Source organism: Helicoverpa zea, chromosome 8 (genome assembly GCF_022581195.2).
Source record: "Helicoverpa zea isolate HzStark_Cry1AcR chromosome 8, ilHelZeax1.1, whole genome shotgun sequence".
NCBI lineage: Eukaryota > Metazoa > Arthropoda > Insecta > Lepidoptera > Noctuidae > Helicoverpa > Helicoverpa zea.
This window is the reverse complement of record NC_061459.1, coordinates 9,230,632-9,249,170: the sequence shown is the minus strand read 5'-3', so window position 1 is coordinate 9,249,170 and position 18,539 is coordinate 9,230,632. Positions and strand designations below refer to the sequence as shown.

At 35.6% G+C, this 18,539-nt stretch overlaps 1 protein-coding gene across 1 annotated transcript; it reads left to right on the top strand.

Moving 5' to 3' along the window:
- Window positions 1-1,804: 1,804 nt before the first annotated feature.
- On the top strand, window positions 1,805-18,514 carry LOC124632330. The gene is made up of 4 exons (XM_047167130.1): window positions 1,805-2,355; window positions 14,333-17,429; window positions 17,507-17,592; window positions 18,043-18,514. Exons 1-4 carry the CDS (start codon window positions 2,341-2,343, stop codon window positions 18,079-18,081), a joined length of 3,237 nt encoding a protein of 1,078 aa, XP_047023086.1. The 5' UTR covers window positions 1,805-2,340; the 3' UTR covers window positions 18,082-18,514.
- Window positions 18,515-18,539: the final 25 nt, after the last annotated feature.

The window sequence follows — 18,539 nt, the reverse complement described above, 5'->3', positions numbered from 1 at the left end:
AATAAGGTCCGTTAGATGATGTGATTTGAACAATGTTATCTCTACCGATGTACCCAAACATAAAGAGTAGGTTCAAGCAATACGAGTGATTGAGAATAATTAAGTAAAATTAACTAATCACATGAAACCCGTTTTCTTGGGTCCAACATCTATCATTTATGACAAAGCAAGTTTGGAGTTCTCTTGATTCATTCGATGGTTTACACAATTGTAACAAATATTTGTGATGGACAAATTATAATATAGTACAATGAACCGGAAAATGAAAGTGGTGGCCAGGAACAACTCTTACCACGAGGAAATTACAGCATAAAAATATAAGGTATCAATCTAGTCGTTAGATGATAATCGACTTATAATTGACGTTGCACTCAGTTAATCTGGTTAAGTTCCTGTATCTAACACGAATGAATGCTTGATTAAAATAACTTTAGTTTGTTTATTAAGTCGTTAAGGTATTGAGCAATATATTAGCTCAGCAGATAGTCAAATGACTTCCTTACTGGATTGATTGGTTGTTACTGAAATGTTGATATATATCTGGAAAAGCCACAGATATTATAGTTCGGCCATTCAGAGAATGCGTTCCTGACACGTCGCGATTGAACTGACGACGTAATAACATTCATTGATTATTGATATAATAATGTTGTTTTAATGCTCCTCAATTGTTAAAACGGTAAACAACCAGCAAAAATATTTTTATCGTAACTGCAACGCCATTGCAAAGTTACGTCGTCAGTTCAATCGCGACGTGTCAGGAACGCATTCTCTGAATGGCCGAACTATAGAAGGGTTAGATTCCTATTGAAGAAGCTCTGCTGTTATTAGTGTAATACATTACATATACCGACAAAACCATTCGAAATGTTGAACTAAGATGATGATTATGTCAATCAGATACACATCACACAATATAATCCAGTTATATGATATACATACTTTCATACTAGCTTTCGCAAGCGTTTTCATTCACCCTCTTCTTGTGGGAAGTATTTCCGGAGATATCACGTTCAAGAACATAAATTAACTCTTCAGCTTTAAACTCCAAGGGTTAAAGGTCTCAACGAATTGATCTAACAAAGTAATAGTTTATCGAATAATTCTCAAGAATATCGAACGAAGTAACGACCGTATTTCTTCACGGTTTGTTACTAGATCATCATTTAATTTCATCTCGTCTAACATTACCTCCTATTAGAGGATTAAGGTTTGGAAGGGTTCGGAACAATCGTTGGAATCTACATAAACTTAAGGATCAAAGGATATACCAGGAATCCAATCTCATGACATCAGATTATAATAAAGAATCAGATAATTATAAATATTTCATTATCTCATTGTTATCTGATAAATATATCATTCTTTCATTATTATCTGATGTCATGGGATTGCATTCCTGATATGTCCTTTGATCTTTAAGTTTATTTAGATTCCAAAGGATTTTTAGTAGTTTTCTAAGTTCAGGAAAACCGTAAAATATTTGGGAACGATGTTCGTTTCGTAAGATATTCAATTCTGAAACAAAACATACATACATTGTAAATTAATCCTATCATGTCTCTATTAATTTTATTACGACATCGTTGATGTCTATCTTGAAACTATCAATAATCACATAGTTTATGTCTAACACGTGATTTATAGATATTGCTAAAACATACAATTATAATCATGTTCGAGACAGTTAGCACGTAATAATTTATCGTGATATGAATCTTTCTATGATGATATACAACGTACGACATATTTTATATTCGGTTCGAATATTATAAAAATTATGAATTAGATTTAACTTTGCTTATTGATATTAGGATACACAATTTAATATCCTCGGCGAGAATTATATAACTTGGCATGCTTGGTTATTTTTTTCCGTACCATAAAGGACCCAAAAGCGGCTAAGGGATTAAATTCCTATAGTGATTGCGGTGAACATTAAAAATGGGTCAGCAGGTACGGGCTCTCGACGGCGGGGCGGCGTTGTGTGCGCTGCGCGGCTGCGCTCATTCGCTTTTTGCCCACCTTTCGACTCACGCGCAGCGCAGCCTCCACCATTGTTCGCCACGCGCATTTCTCTCACGTGGGAACTGTTGACTTCTTCGTGCTTTACCCGCGGCGTCATTCATCCACATCGCCGTTGGGGACCGCACGTTATGCTATTGCGAGTACGCGAGTACTTCAAGTGCGAGCTTTGTGTTATCGCTCGACGGTGACTGTGATATGAAAACTGAGGATTATCGGCATGTCGGGTGATGTTCCGGGACGTTACCTGGTGAAAGTTGAGTGATGATCAAATAGACACAGTGATTGGGATCTTGCTGACTGATAAGAGGAGACATGGCCGTCGCGCCGGTGAGTTATACTCAACTACAAACTTAATAGTTCACGCCGAGCTTCATGTAAAGCTTAGCTTTTTACGTTAATGATAAGGAATTCTTGTTAAAAGTTCAAACTTTTAACAAGAATTCCTTATATAACGATCAATCGTTAAAGGTAATAGTTTTTTACTTAATCTATGTTATGAGATATGGATCTCTAAGAGATGATCGTCATTATGAATTTCCTTTAAAAAGCGTCATGAAGCTATTACGAGTTTAATTGGTAGTTTTATGCCTTGTTTATGTCTGTTGTCTTATTTGATATTTTATTAAATAACTTACTTGTAAAGTGACCATTAATTAAGATAAAGGAATGCTTATGATTGTTATTACTGAAGCTGAATGCCTAAGGCACTTACTTACTATTATACTCTGAATTTAATTTAAGAATTACTTTTATAAAACATTTTCAATATAAAATTAAGTAAATGTACTTCTGTAATGAAAGATTTATATATACCTACTTACACACTATCCGTATGTTCCAGTAGAGCAATACTTTAGTACTCAGTTTTGGATTCAATTTCAAGTTTAAAAGAGACGCCGCGTCTTATGGGATTGACCATAACCACATTGATTACTTTATAATTCGGCAATTTTAGATTTAATTACCTACTGACGAAAAACATAAAAGACGATTTTTTTGTAGGATACAACACAGCACAAACATTGTAACAAATTAGGGTCATGTCAGGAGCAATAAAAAAAACAAGTAAAACACCAAAAAAAAAAACATGCCAGTCATAACGAGAAAATATTTTTACGAGTGTACTTAGTTGTCAAAGTATGACATATGAAGTTAAAAAAGTAAAATTAGTCAGCATTTACGTAAAACAAGCTCGCTTTCCATTATCTTGAAAGCACTTGAACACAGTAGGCTTCACCTGTCTAATCTTTGATTACTTAACGAGCTGTTAAAATTAATGAGGCTTTTCTCAGTTAGTGACGTACTTACCTATGTTGAAACTTATCGTAAGGAAATCCTGTAGTGTGTAATGAAATGTTTGTAAAATGTAGATGATGATATTTTAACAACATATTTGGGTTGAACAGGTTCTTGACTTATTTCCGTTAAACATGGCTTTACAATAAAGATAATGATTAAAATACGAAGAAGCCCACCCACAAAAATTGTAAAGGTTGTGGACATCAAAGGTAATTTGATTTTCAACTTATAAGATTTGGGACTCGAAGTCCTATTGTTCCGTCTGGTTCGTTTGGTCCTTGTAAGGTAGTATAAATATAGGTATTTTTGGAGCCTTTAATTCCAGGTTCCTCAAAAATTGGTTCACTAGATATTGAAAAACTTGTAGTGTAGATTTCACCTCTGGCTCCGTCTTATCATATCACCAACTCTGCACATTTGAAAGATATCTATTTATACAAATGATGCTTGCATAGATGCTTTGGACGCTGCACTATGAATATGAAACGATTTGTAAAACACGTACACTGTACAATAAAAAAGTTAAAAGCATTTAAAGGGTCCTCAACTTCCAAATAGGCGTTAAAAGTTCCTTAATTGCTTCTCAACTTACTGTGACCAGTGTAACTTTGGGAGCTTAAAACGACAGTTGAATTATTTGGCTTGGTAGGTGACAATACTAGGACCGCCAGAACGGTATCTTAATACATACAAGCACAACCCTTTTTGTGACACTGATGAGAAACCAATGAAGGCTTTGAAAGTCACTGATAAGTCTGTTTGTGTTTGTTGTTAACATGGAAAGAGTTTTACGACTTTTAATGGGACCCTTTTACCACGGTTCTGTTGATTGTCGGAATAGTTGTAGGAATTAAAGGCTATTGTGTGACTTGGATAAGTCTATGATAGCGTGTTTGTTCTTTTTGTTTTACGATATTCTTTTGTTTATGATGTGTGTGGTATTATGACAATAACATATACTTACAGTTCCTGTCAAGTAGTTTTGCTTGTCCGAAGTTGGCTACAAGTGTCTGCAAAATAATCAAGGGAATAGCAAAATGATTTAAGAAGTGCTGTATTGTCATTTTTTCATACATTTTGTGTATCATTATTAGCCTACCTTATTATCTTACCTTATTTTAGTTCAGTACATGTGTCACTAGTTACATATTGATATGCCTAGTACTGCATATTTGTAAGGGGAGTTTTGTCAAGAAACATTACACATTTAGGCACGGTTCACTAGTTTACTTTGACGACTTGACTTTGGTTTCGACTGCACGAGTGAAATCTGAGAACGAGTTTTATTTGTGTATGCTCTTGATGGACGAGTGTCCCGTCTAAATAAATATAAATGTTGATACTGTTAAGGAAAGTGTTGCTTAAACATTGGTGATGGCCCATACAGCGATGCCATCACCAATACATACATGCTTAAAAAAATCTTGACGAGTTGAGAACCTTCTCCTTTTTGGGAAGTCGGTTGAAAAGAGTTCACCCAACTCGTGTATTAAAGGACTATCCACAGTGGTAGGCGATCATATAAGTTCATAATAAAACACGCATGCCATTGATTAATATTGCTTAGATAAATGAGTTATTTCAATAGTTTTTGTTCTATAGTGTCTATTTACTTGGCTTATTTATATGTACCAAGAACTGGAGTAACTGCTTACTTAGGTCGCGTCAACTATTCAAACTCGTGTTCAGATGTAGTTCTAAGAATCTACACATTTCTCACGTCGCTTATTTATTTTACGTATGCGCTTTAGTATAACGAGCATGGTTCTAGACTTCCACTTTAAATATGTACTGCTGTCGGAGTACAGTAGACTGCACATCAGTGGTAACTGTCATGCACCTTAACTCAATAGTAATAAGTACGATTTTCCTATAAAACTGTTACCTACCACTGACCTGAAGTTGACTGTACAAAAGATTATGAGATCCGGTGAACAAAGTCCTGAGTCATCGCAGAATTTCTTCTTTCTTTGAACTTTCGGTTAATATAAATGCATAAAATTATCGTCGCCGATAATCTTTTAACTTGCCGACGCTGTTAATGATTCGCCGTTTTACGATTTCTTAATAAGGCTTCTAATAGAAGTGATTTGATTATAAAGTGAGGTCAAATTTCAATTAATTTTCTGTGTTCAAGATTATTAAGTACGTATACAAATATCTATGTAGTATCATAGTCTTTCGTATCTTATCTCTTCTCTAGGAGATGAAAAGAACCTAATTCTTAAGCGAATTCAATCAATCAATGAATGAAAATGAATGAAATTTCTTTTGAACATGCGGTAAAATGACAGCTTAATTTATTCTGCATCCGATTGAATTCATTGAACGTATTTTATTGATAAAATATCGATTCCATAACATAAATATTAATTAGCTGATCGGCAGTAAGCGCCGCGCATCAAACGTACCTTTACGACGCGACTGCGCGTGAGTTGCGTGTGATTCACTTTCCATTTCGATACATTTACTTGCTCCAGAATTCCCCGATACAATGTCTACCGCCTGTTTGACATGTTTAACATAATTCAAAAATTGCATTCGTCAGTTGTGGAAATAAATTAGTACTTAGTTCAGGAAGCACGTGTCTGTCTGCGACCATTGTGTCAGTTGATATCAAAATATTATCGTCTATAACACTATGTTATGACTCTCTAATACTATGATATTGTAAGACAGGTAGGCCATTATAGCACGAGCGATGTTTATAATGGTAACTTCCTGATTAAAATTATAAAGACTGTCTATTACATCAACCAACCGCTATAGATGCAATAAGCTGATGAGGAAGGGCACAAAATATTTCATACCCGGACAAATAGAGTTATTAATTCAGAACATCATCAAAACGTACGTGAATTAGCCAGTTGTCTAACAAAGCCTTGGCGGTATTAACGTAAACTGTTGGTAATAACGATAAGAGAGAAGTTTAGAGTAATTCCTCTAACAAGTGACCTACAAGAGAACAATACGAGCTGTCAAGTCAGTGCACTAAAGTCACAGATCATTGTGCGATTGTTACATCTGTGAATCCGCGCTTGTAAGCTCGTCGTGAAAGCGCTTCTCACAGTAAACGATATTACTGTGATATTACATTCAATGTAAGCGTCTTCATTTCAAATATGTTGTTTTCTCATTGTAAGGTAACGCGTGTAATTTAATGTGTCCACGTAAGAAATTGTGTATAGGGTACAGACGCCGGCAGGTCAACCTACCCGAACCTGTCTAATGTTACCAATCTTCCTCTATTGTGATAAGGTTAAAAATCTATTGAAGAAATTAGACAGATTGAGGTAAATTGGTTTTGCTGTTGTCTTTACATCCTGTATATTAATTGTTGTTTATAACGTTCGAAAGATACGATGTTATCCAAACACAATATGGCGGAATGTGACAGCTTCCTATATTCAACAATTTGACATAATGTAACGTAATATTGTAAACAAAGCACGGAACGTTGGATGTAATGATCGTAAATGTGCGACTAACAACCGACTAATAGTCGTTTGTAATTAACATTGTCACCGCGTTGCCACTTGGATTTATTTATGAGGCAACTTATTTTAGTCTGGATAGACAAGTTTTTTTCATAGAAGTCATGTTTTATAGAGGACATAATCAGCATCCTAATAAAATTATATAGTCCCCTAAATACATATTCCTCTTAGTATTTACATTTGAATTTAAGGATTCTAGAGTGTCTTGTCTTGACTCTTGTTTTCTCATAGCTGCATTGATATAGATTTCGGTCATAAGAAATAACCGTAGGTAGGCTCCGGAAAACTGAGTCCAAAAATCATGTATTTTGTTTTGTCGTTGCATTCATTCAGTGGCCTGTTTTGGCTCGAGTAGTTTTTACGCTGTAGTTTTTACGTTTACATTGATAGAGTGTCAGTGTACACGCGCGGTCGCTTGCTTCCGACATAGCAACATTGTTATGCCCATTATTTAATCGTCTTTTATTTAACAAAGCAACTACATAGAAAAGGAATATCTACTTCTATATTACTACTTCACTGTTTAAAGTAATATCTTCAATACTTTTAAGTACGCAAGATTAAGGTTTTTTGATTTCCTGTTTGTTTGTAAAAGGAAAAGCTTCAGATCGAAGATCAAAAGGTAGGATCTGGAACAGATATAAATGCACCAGTTTCCTACCAAGACTATTACGAGATATTTGCAGTCATTTGACAAAATATTGTGTTACGTAAGACAATCGAATTAATTTTACATGCATTTACTTTTCATACATTTTTAAGCAAATCAAAAGAACAATTCAAACAGAAAAGAAAAGCGTATAAAAATAAAATTATTGCAGCTAAAATTACATACACTTGTAGATCATCAACATCTGCGACCTTTCACCTCGAGTGAGGCAATAATACTCAAAATATACTACGCTCGACCCCGTAATGTTGCACCATTAATATTACCACTTTCGTTTGCTTGTTTAATATTGTCTACGGTAAATCAAACTCATTGAGATAATGGCTATCGTTAACTATATTGAGTTAAATCATCCATTGTAATGATTGTGTTTGTTTAGACATCCCATTTCTTACCTACAAAATTTAAATCTTTGCTTTAACAAACAAACAATTTAACCTTCACAATTTTTATTTACTTACTACTTAAATATTTAATGACTGTAGTCTCAAATATATCTCAGACTATTACCCTGTATACATACAATTTATATAAGACTGTTAAATTGAGCAATACAAGAAACAAAACAGATCAATAACAAAAGGAATGATTGTAAATTACAACAATAAGATCCCAGTCTACGATGCACCGATGCTTCGTAAACCCATACCTGGGACAGGTAAAGCACCACAAAAAATAGATTATCTACGGCTTCAATCGTACCGTATGATTGCACCGCGGCTTTCAAGTTTACTCACGTGATTCGGACACGGGTCAATGCAACTGTCAATCATAACATTATAATACAGAATCGTATCTGTAATCAAAGAATCATTTTGAATCATAATCAAGTTCAATGTTAAGGCTAATATCGATCGGAACGCTTACAAAATAACATGTGGGTGTTCCGTGTACGCCGCAAGAGGAATCCACTCTCAGTTTCTAAATTGTTCAGGCCTGGCGCAATGCAGTTATAATTTATAGGATCGCTTTCAATAATTGTGGTGTTCAGAATAATAAATTGTGCATCGGTAATATTAATTGAAGGTTATAAAAATATTCACATTATTTCTGATGATGTAACTTTTTCTATATCGGAACCTGTTGTATGTACTTATTTTATTTCCATATGAATAGGATTCATTGAGTTTGATAGCGCTGTCAGATTCAACCTATTATTCGTATGTTATGGTTGTTGAAAGTTGCCTGATCCAGATTATATTCTTCCTCCATGATTTTGAGTTTACTATTTGTCCTAAGTGTTATGCAAGCCAATGCTAATTCTAAACACATATCAGTTAACAATCAGAGGTTACGGGTCTAAGATTAACTTGGCGACATGTGAACTGCACCGCATTATAGCTCGTCTAGTCACGAGCCATGCTTTCTCTGCGTGTTCCCACCCTGAGGACTGAAGATAGTGAACATCCGTCACTTTGTTGACAAAGGATCACAATAGTATTGTCATTTCGCTAACAATGTTCTTATAATGACCCCCTTGTTTGATGTTCGTGATCTTCACCGGGTTTCTTTTCGTGTTTAAATTGTGTAAGAATATTTTCGATTGATGTCCACGGGTTGAGAGTCCTACCACTAGCTGTTTTGTATTGTACGTATTATTTTGTTTGACTTTATTGATCTGCTTTCAAGAATTGCTAACATCATGACTGTCGATATATTTGACCTGAATTCAGAAATTAGACATAGTATCTCAACCGACTAGTCGCACAAGCTGTGTGCATCGGGGCCAGTAAGATTATGAGTAAGAATGAAGATTTATTGGTGTCTTTTGAATATCTTTCTGAATTTGCCCAAGAGCACCTTTAAGTTTGTTCAATCCTTTTTTCTTGCTTCGATGTATAAAAATATATTTACATTCTAACCAAAACTAGAGTGTTCTTAACGATTTGGTTTCGACCCAGTAAAAACAGTGACATAAGTGGCGTAACTAAATGAGGATTTCGTACACGAATCACGTTTACATTCAATTGCTTACATACATGTTTTATTTGAGGATCTAACTGATTCGAATTAGTGAGGACGAGAGAATGTTTGTGTTGTAACAGTGAGTTACGAAACAGTAGTAATGGGAGGCTCCACGGTGCCCCGCCGAGCTTAGCCCTTTGCCCCTCGCCATGAAACGCGTTTATCTTACAATCTCTCTAAAGCAAGCCACTCGCCATTATCTTTAGCTTTCTTTGGCATTTAGAACGTCTGTTCGTACAAGGTCCTCGCTCGTGAATCTAGAACTAGTATTTAAATGGCTTCTTATGATTTGTTTTACTGTTGCTTAGTTGGTTTTCTATTTTTGACTGTTTACAACATTGTTTACAAACACTGTTTACAAACACTGTTTACAAACACTGTTTAGTTACAAACACTGTTACAAACACTGTTTGTAACTAATATATCAAGACGACCAACACCTTAGTCTGCCCGTGACCATGGATGCTGTAAAGGATCCGAAACGTCGGGATTAAATAATATTAATATAACGCGATAAAATCCGTAAAAGTAGTTTTATTTAAATGTCTAATATTCGCGTAAGTTGCCTTGCTTATAATATCGTGATGGTAATTTAAGATACTTATTTAAAGGTTAAAGGAAAAGTTGCAATATTATTAGCTGTTATTTCTTCTCATTTAATTTGGTGATGCATGCAAAATAGACGTGGACTGCATGTCGATTCTATAAAATATCACAACTCACTTCGACATCACTCTCACTTCGACTTCGATCTAAAGGTAGAATTCCGTGGACGCGACAATAGTCAACCTTTGAAAATGTATGGCACCGTTGTCGAGGCCCGTGACAGTCGCGCGCGGCCGACGAATTTCGTAAGCTGCTCGCGGCATTGTCAAAAATTTAATTCTGGTTTTACTAAAATTCTATAGATGTTATTAAGCGCTAGACCATGTTGAGAAGCGTACGGCCGCGAGCGGCTCACGAAATTCGTCGTCCGCGCGCGACTGTCGCAGCCCTCGGCAGCGGTGCCATACATTTTCATAGGTTGACTTTTGTCGCGCGCGGCTGCGACAATCGCGACCCACGGAATTCTACCTTAAAGTTTCGTGATTGACATTGTCAAACTACACTAGCGCTTCACTATCGAGCGTGTTGACAAGTTGAACTAAATCAAAGTCGAGATTTTGACAGATTTGTCAAAATCTGTCTATCTATAGGGGAGGTAGGGGAGAGATGGGCAGTTGGGAGACATGATCAAATCAGAATAAAAGGGGGGTCCTTTTATTCTGATTTCTGATCATAGTTTTGTTTTTTTTTAATTGGGTAGTTTACGTTACCGACTGGTAACGGTGTTCATTCATAGACTATCTGTCATTTCTGTGAGTTGTCAAGAACAAACACTCGTAAAAGTACTTAAATATTTTGTTGCGGTTTCGGATCGTTATAAAGAGAAAACTAATGAAAGGTATGTGTATTTTCTATTATTAATTATTGATTGTCAAAATCTCCAGTTACAATTATAGTAAGTCGATGCAATCCACACCTATTATACCTTTAGAAGAGAGTACTACAGCAATAGTTAATGGGCCCCACGTTTTTATTTTAGTCTAATATGACCGGGACCACCTACGTAGGTTGACAGGTAAGTAACTATTTTTTATTTTCTAGTTTTCAGTGCACATAAGATAAAACCGTTTAACTTAAAAGTTTTTTTACCGATTTTTTTTTCATAAACTAAGTCAAAAGTGTCCAATGCTCTCTATGGTAGGGAGGCTTTTCTTCGTCAGTGAAAATTTGTGAGGTTATAAATCTGCGCGAAAAATCCTTTATAGAATCTTGTTTCAGGTACCGTTGCCAACTTTGCCAAATTTGATCCAAGAATAAATAATAAAACAAACGGGGTGAGCTAAATAAAACCGTTTAAATATCTCGTAATGTTGAAACTGATTGTAATTTTTAGGAAAGCTCTTTCATTATATCTAGCCGAATATAAGAAATGGCAATAAAAGTTGATAATGATCTGTAAAATCTGATTTTTTATGCAATAAATTGTGAAAAAGTGCCCATCCCTCCCCTACCTCCCCTAAAGTATGAAATGACATTACGAATCGAAGTGAAATGCGAGTTGTTGATCGAGTTTTATAGAATCCCAGTACTGATATTAAAAAAGAAGTGGCCTCAGGGATTTATACTTTTTGTTGAATCAGCTTACTTAATCTGCATAGAGACTGACATCAAAATCATATATTTATGAGCATGTAAACTATGCTGATTGTTTGGTTACGCTGCAGCTATTATATTCAAATACTTTATCGTTTGGGCAGGTTCTAACGTATCAATTGTCAGTGGAACAATGCAGTCCACTTTTACTTTCAACCTGACTTGTATATTAAGCATAAACAACGACTGATTAATGTGACTTGTTATGTTTGTTGAGGTTTATTGATTTATTGACAGTTTCCTTGCTTCCAGGAGAAAGTTATATATGGTCACCAATACATTTTCCTTCGTAATGATGCTAAACTCTTTGTTTAAACTGTATACGGCAACTAGGTTTACAAGTTTAATTGTAGCTACTGCTACGACTGTTGGCTAGAAGAGAGTCCATTGACCATTGTTGATCTCTAACTCGTCAAAATACATATAAAGACAGGAGGTGATTGACACACGAACGAAATGTTCACAACCTACCACACAAAACCATCTACGAAAGTAAACAGTCACCTTACTTTTTAAATATCAACGATGATGATACCACAAATTGAGTCGTAGATCACGATTGTCAAGTAAAAAATCGAGTCAGGATCGATTCATGACAGGCAAAGTATTGGAACTGACTCTTCAGCTTTCAATGAGCCCATTGTCGCTTCTACTTTGTAAATATTCTGTGTCAAAGTATCAGGCCGCGTTGATTGAAATGTTAGGAGATGAATAAGGTTATTTTATTTTTATAGACTCCAAATAATCAATTTTTTGTCGGCTTTAGTGTGTTTGATTTTCTATTGATATTCATAAAAAAACGGTAAATAAAAAAGGTCAAGGAAAAGATAGAGCTTAAATTGACCTGAAGAAAGGTAGACTTGCAATGTTCTCGAACCTTATTTATTCATCGTGCTCTTATAGCTGTCTATGATGATTTTGCTTATATTTATTACCATTAATTACGAGAGAAAACACTGTATTACAAATTCCTAAGGAAGATCGGTACTAGAGCAGTAACACGAGTTTATCCAATTATACAAGTAAGTGGTGATCTAAGAATTCCAAGCCCAAACTTGATTCACCTACTTAAAGTTCATTTTCACTTTCAATTGTTTTCCTCTGTGAGAAATAGCATCACCGTTTTATGTCATAGGAAGAAAGCATTGTTGCGTTTTGACCGCCTATTAAGTAAAAGTTTGGTACAAGAACGTGTGAAATGATGCGGGCTGGAATGCTTCATTTTCGTGATAATGACCTGCAAATATGAACAAAGGATTTACTATGAGTAATCACTAGTTATTTACGGTGGGTTTTGAGAAGAAATAACGTACAGCTACTTCTGTACCACCAACTCTATCATATAAACTATATAATGAATCTTTAGAAGCTCCTAAGGCTAATACTGCACAACAATGTAGTGGAATTATTAAACATCTACAAGCCTAGATATCTTAAACATACAATATTACAAATGGCTTCATGATGGATTTATGGTTTACATCAAAGTAAATCATGAATCACAATGGCGATGAGACACCGTCTCAGTTCACTATCCAAGTAGAAGTGTGTCTAGCGGTTAGGTGTTGCTTTACTTTTTATGCATTCGCTATAACGACGTGTGATTTATCTTCGACAGCTAATGGCAACCTAAAGCTAATGACTGTGACCTACAGAGTGTGATGATTTAACAGATAGTAAGTTCAGAATAGAGGCGTGTAGCGTAGACCAAGAGTTCGAATAATATTGAAAATAGCTTAAGTTTCATATGTGTGATGTTAGATAAAATTGTTACTCGCCGTCTGCATTTTCTAAACATTTACTTTCGTACACGTATTTATTCCATGGATGATGTGCATACGCATGTGGTTAGCATACTTGTATTGTGAAGTTTCGAAAATCGAACGCAATACGAGCGTTGAATTTTTCTTAGTTCATTTGTTTACAGTTGGTGCCAAAACACGCATTTCAGCATGATAGGACTTTAAATTATTCTCAAGCAGTATTTACTGTAACCAAGGATTGAAGTAATATATGTAGGACATACATAATATATTTGATGTTTATGTAATCTTCTTGTTTACTTGTAATATACAGCACATTATTCAAATTGCACAAGTAGTTGCAAATATTTGGTCACTTGGTTACTATGCTTTGCAGTAACTCATGCAATTTACAAGGTGCGTAATAATTATGTTATTAATTAGTTACTTACTCTCACGGCACTGACCTCTGACAGTACATCATCATTATCAGTTGTTTGTGTACCTATCACTCATATACAACGACAGCGATTGGTAACCTATGTGGTCTTTATTCAAGTTCTTATTGCTTCTGAACATACTTTAAGAAAATTAAAGGCTTCGTCGGCTTAATCATTATGTGCAGTCAATACTTATAAGCCTATTTTACACAATTTACATTGTAATAAGTTTCTAATAAGAAAACATCTAGATCATAATTCAATTCAAAACGTGGCGTCTTCCGATCGCGACCATTGACGGTATATTATGAGAAAAGAGAAAAGTGCAAAGAATGGCAGCTCGTGGGAAGCGCCTACAATGGCCCCGATATGTCACGACGAGTGTTTCACTATATTTTCTAATTGTTAAATTAAATATACTCACTTTGAACTTAATAATGACTGTAAAGATCCTGATAAAAAATATTCAAGATTTTTTTTCTTGTTTTTCAGATATTTCCGGTGTTGCTAATAGCTGTGGTCTCAAGATGTAAGTGCGATCACCCAAGCGGGTTCAGCACCCACAACGGGAACAGTGCAGCGCAATTTGGATCGCTGCTCAAGCCGCCTCCGCCACCGCCGCTGCCTCCCATCGTGCCCGTGCCGTTCCACAAAGGCGCTGAGAGGAACCAGCGACACAACTCAGATATTGGCTATCAATACCAAACGCCCCCACCCCCACCTGTAGCTCCTAGTGAATTCAAATTCCCAGCTCCCTTCTACAAGCAATATAATTTCAACTTTGTCCCACCTCCTCAACCGTTTTCAACAACGCCATCACCATCATTATTCCAAAAAGTTTCTGGATGGCTTTTCCCTTCGCAACAAACTAGTTATGAAGGTTCATCTATATTTAATAACATAGCTCCTATAAAAAAGGATTGCAATCCTTGTAATTTAGTGCCATGGTTACCAGTAATTAGATACAATTTAGGAGCTAAAAATGTATATCACAATTCATTGCCAACGTATGGACCTCCTAGTCCTACTGCTTATGCTAGTTTGTTAAAAGTAAATCCGCAGCCATTCAATTCACAAAACAAAGACAAAAGGCCACCTCAATTATTACCTTCGATACCGCATGCCAACTACGGTCCACCTAAGCTATATAACGGTGGTTCAGTTCAAATTGTAAGCTCAACTTATGGACCTCCTAGTGCCACACATACTTTAGATATTGTCTCTCCAAACCCTCCTAGTTCTACGTACTCTCAGCCAAGTTCATCTTATGGCGTTCCAAGTTCTTCTTATGGGTTACCTAGCACTTCATTAGAGTCTCAATTTTTATCAACTCCATCACAAGGCATATCAAATAATCTGTATAATTCACCAAGCTCAACATATCCTCCACCTTCCTCGTCATATGGAACACCTTCTCCATCATACGGAGTTCCTTCCTCGTCTTATGGGACTCCTTCTACATCGTATGGAACTCCATCTCCATCTTATGGAACACCGTCTTCAACGTATGGAACTCCACGTCCTATAATCACAAATTTCCAACCAGTCACTCCAAATTATGAACCCGGGACACTTAACAAGGACTTACCCCCACAAAATGATGTAGAATTATTAGACGATATTACACCTAATGAAGAGTTACAATTGCCAAAAGTTTCACATCCAACTACATTTAAAAATTCTTATGGTGAACCTATCACAAATACTCATCTATTTGATATATCATACCCCGTGTCAGCCACAGCTGCGGAATCGTCTAAAGTGAAAACACAAGTGTTGCCAAATGATAAGCCGAAAACTTCAACACCAAATACATCATTTGCCTTGGCTAATCCAGCCCCATTTACACTTAACAGGGGTAGAAATATTCATACTTTACAGCCCGTTGCACTTCCTAATCTGAGTGTTTCACCTTTGCCCCCGATATTCAATGCACGGCCTTTTAGACCGGTGCCACCACAGTTTTCTCCAAATGTTCTGCAAGGAATCAATCAGATGCAGCAGACTAATAGTAATATACGTGTAGAACAGAGTATACCCGTTGCAGAATTTACCCACTCGGTTGACTATCCTGCTACAATTATACAATCACCTATCATTGAAATAGATCCACCTTCACATTTAAATCAATCAAAGGCGTACAGAAATATTCCAAATAGTTACGTAGTAGATGAAATTAGAGATATATCATCCCAGGCTTCAGAAGACCATATATCAGCAACGAAATCGATTCCAGATGCAAGTTTTGAGAGTACAGGAACTGATGTAGGTAACGAACTTTATGATACTAGTCTTCCTGCAGATTTAAAATCTGTTTCTCGAGTGCCTTCAAATCATAAACCGAATTTTGCTGATCTTAGAGGAGTAAATGACAATGATGTTGATAAATACCGCTCAGAACCTAATTTACAAAATATAGATTCACCGCTTTTATATCTTAAACCAAGCGCTCCACATAAAAACCATGGAAACTTTGTACTAGCCATATCATCACCTGTTCCTGATAATGAGTATGAAATATATGATGATATTCCTACAACTGCGGCCCCACAGTCTCAAACCAGTTGGGATGAAAGCAGAACTGTTTATAATGAGGACACATCTTCAAAAAAACAGGAAAATGCGTACAAGACTAAAATTGTACAAATTATCGTGCCTTACACTACTGGAAATAAACAGGCAGAAAAAACCGAAGATATCGTACAGATGTCAGAAGACTGGCCCTCTACACCAAAAGATGAGTATCAAGCCCGGAAGGTTCCATCTAATATGGAAAATTCTCATACAACTCCTATTACAGAAAATTATAATACAGCAACATCAACAACAGAAGACTCACCAATTGTCGAAAATGACGACTCTGACCGTTTAAAAGACTTCTACGATGTAAAGGAACCGCCGTTTGATATCATTAAGCTCCAACACACCATAGATGACTGGACAGAGCAGGAATATGCTAAGCAGTATAAAACGCCACAGCGAACGCGCAGCAGTGAAAAACATGCCAAGCAGATCCCTGACGACTACTTTACGACAACCGTTCCAAGCAATTATGTAACAGCAACAAATAATTATAATTACGACTTCTATGATCACGAAGTTTCTAGTAGTGTTCAACACACAGTCACCGATGAGAGTAACATTACTGTTAGTAGGCCACGGAAAGAATATAACACAATAGAGAGAACAAAGAATAGATTCAATAGTGCTAAGAATGAAGAATCAAGTGAAGTGCAAAAACTTCATATTTATACAGCGGCATCATCTTTCCGCACCACAAGTACATCGAGTACTACCACACCAGCACCTTGGGGTAAAATTCAAACATCAATATCACCGCTAACGAAAGAAAAAGTTTACGTGGTAACTTCGAAACCTTGGAGAGATTTACGAAACGTTTCCACCGATTGGTATGAAAAAGAACCATTTGAATCTAAGAAAACAGGTGCAGATAATGAATTTTCAGCTTCTAGCAATCTTCCGTTTAAGTCTCCGAGATTTATGAATCGGCCGTCATTTGGCTTTACGTCGGGAGGAAAGATTGAGTCCGATTCATCGTTTGGATTTTCTAAAAGCTGGTATCAAAGCAGTGCGTATAACTTTTTATCTAGAACGTATTCTTATACTTTGTGACCATTATAGTTAATGACAATATTTGACTTTTAGTAAACGAGTTGGAGACGCAACGGGAGAGCAATAGTACGTCATTACCAGAGGCTTCCCAACACAACGTATCCACTAATTTGGACGAGGTTTTATTCTTAATTTACTAACATTCAGGTTTCTTCAAAGAGCTCAATACAATGTATAATTTAATTAAGTTTTTTTAGATATAAAAAATCTTAAGTTATCATTGATATTTTACTGTTTATTTCATTCTATGCGCGTTGTGATGAGCTCGAGAAAATAAAGATTAGCCTATACCGTGATTGTAGTCATCGTCACATACAACATATCTTAATGCGCCTGCAGGTATCTAATCAACTACAAAATTATTTAAATTCCTAATTACATCACGTGTAAATAAGTGCACTTTTATTTCTTTTGGTTCTATTATAACAAGCACTACAACACTTCAAATCAAACTTGTGATTTGATTTTTATTTTTCACCACACCAAAATATAATCCTCTAGAATAACTTCAATCCAAGTTTTTTATACGTTTAACAGAAATTGTTATTGTATTTTTTTTCTATTTTCAGGACACGATAGCCACGACTGCACTCCCTCATAACGGCTGAAAGTGCGAAATAACGTCACAACGAACAATAACTTAATTCCAATATTATAGAAAACAAGTGACAGTGACATTTAAACGATACAACGTACAATTGTGGTTAAAATGTGGTGAAATCATCAAAATAAGAAGAACGCGAAACAAGTGTTGTTTTTATTTTGATCAATTATTTTTTAGAAAGTGTAAATGAACCCTAGTTAATAGGTAAAGTTAACCAAAGTGGGACTTCAATAGAAATTCGATTTATATATTATTTCATTAATTTTAAATGTAATCATTAAATATCCATCCTCCATTATATTTTAGCTTTAATTTAAGAAGGTATGTTTTCAAGTATTACTTATATTGATATCTAAAATTGTAATTATTTTGAGTATTGGAAGTACCTACTCGATTTTTGTAAATATTGAATTGTAAATAAATGAATGAACAATGAATAATTTTTACTGATCCCTTAAATGA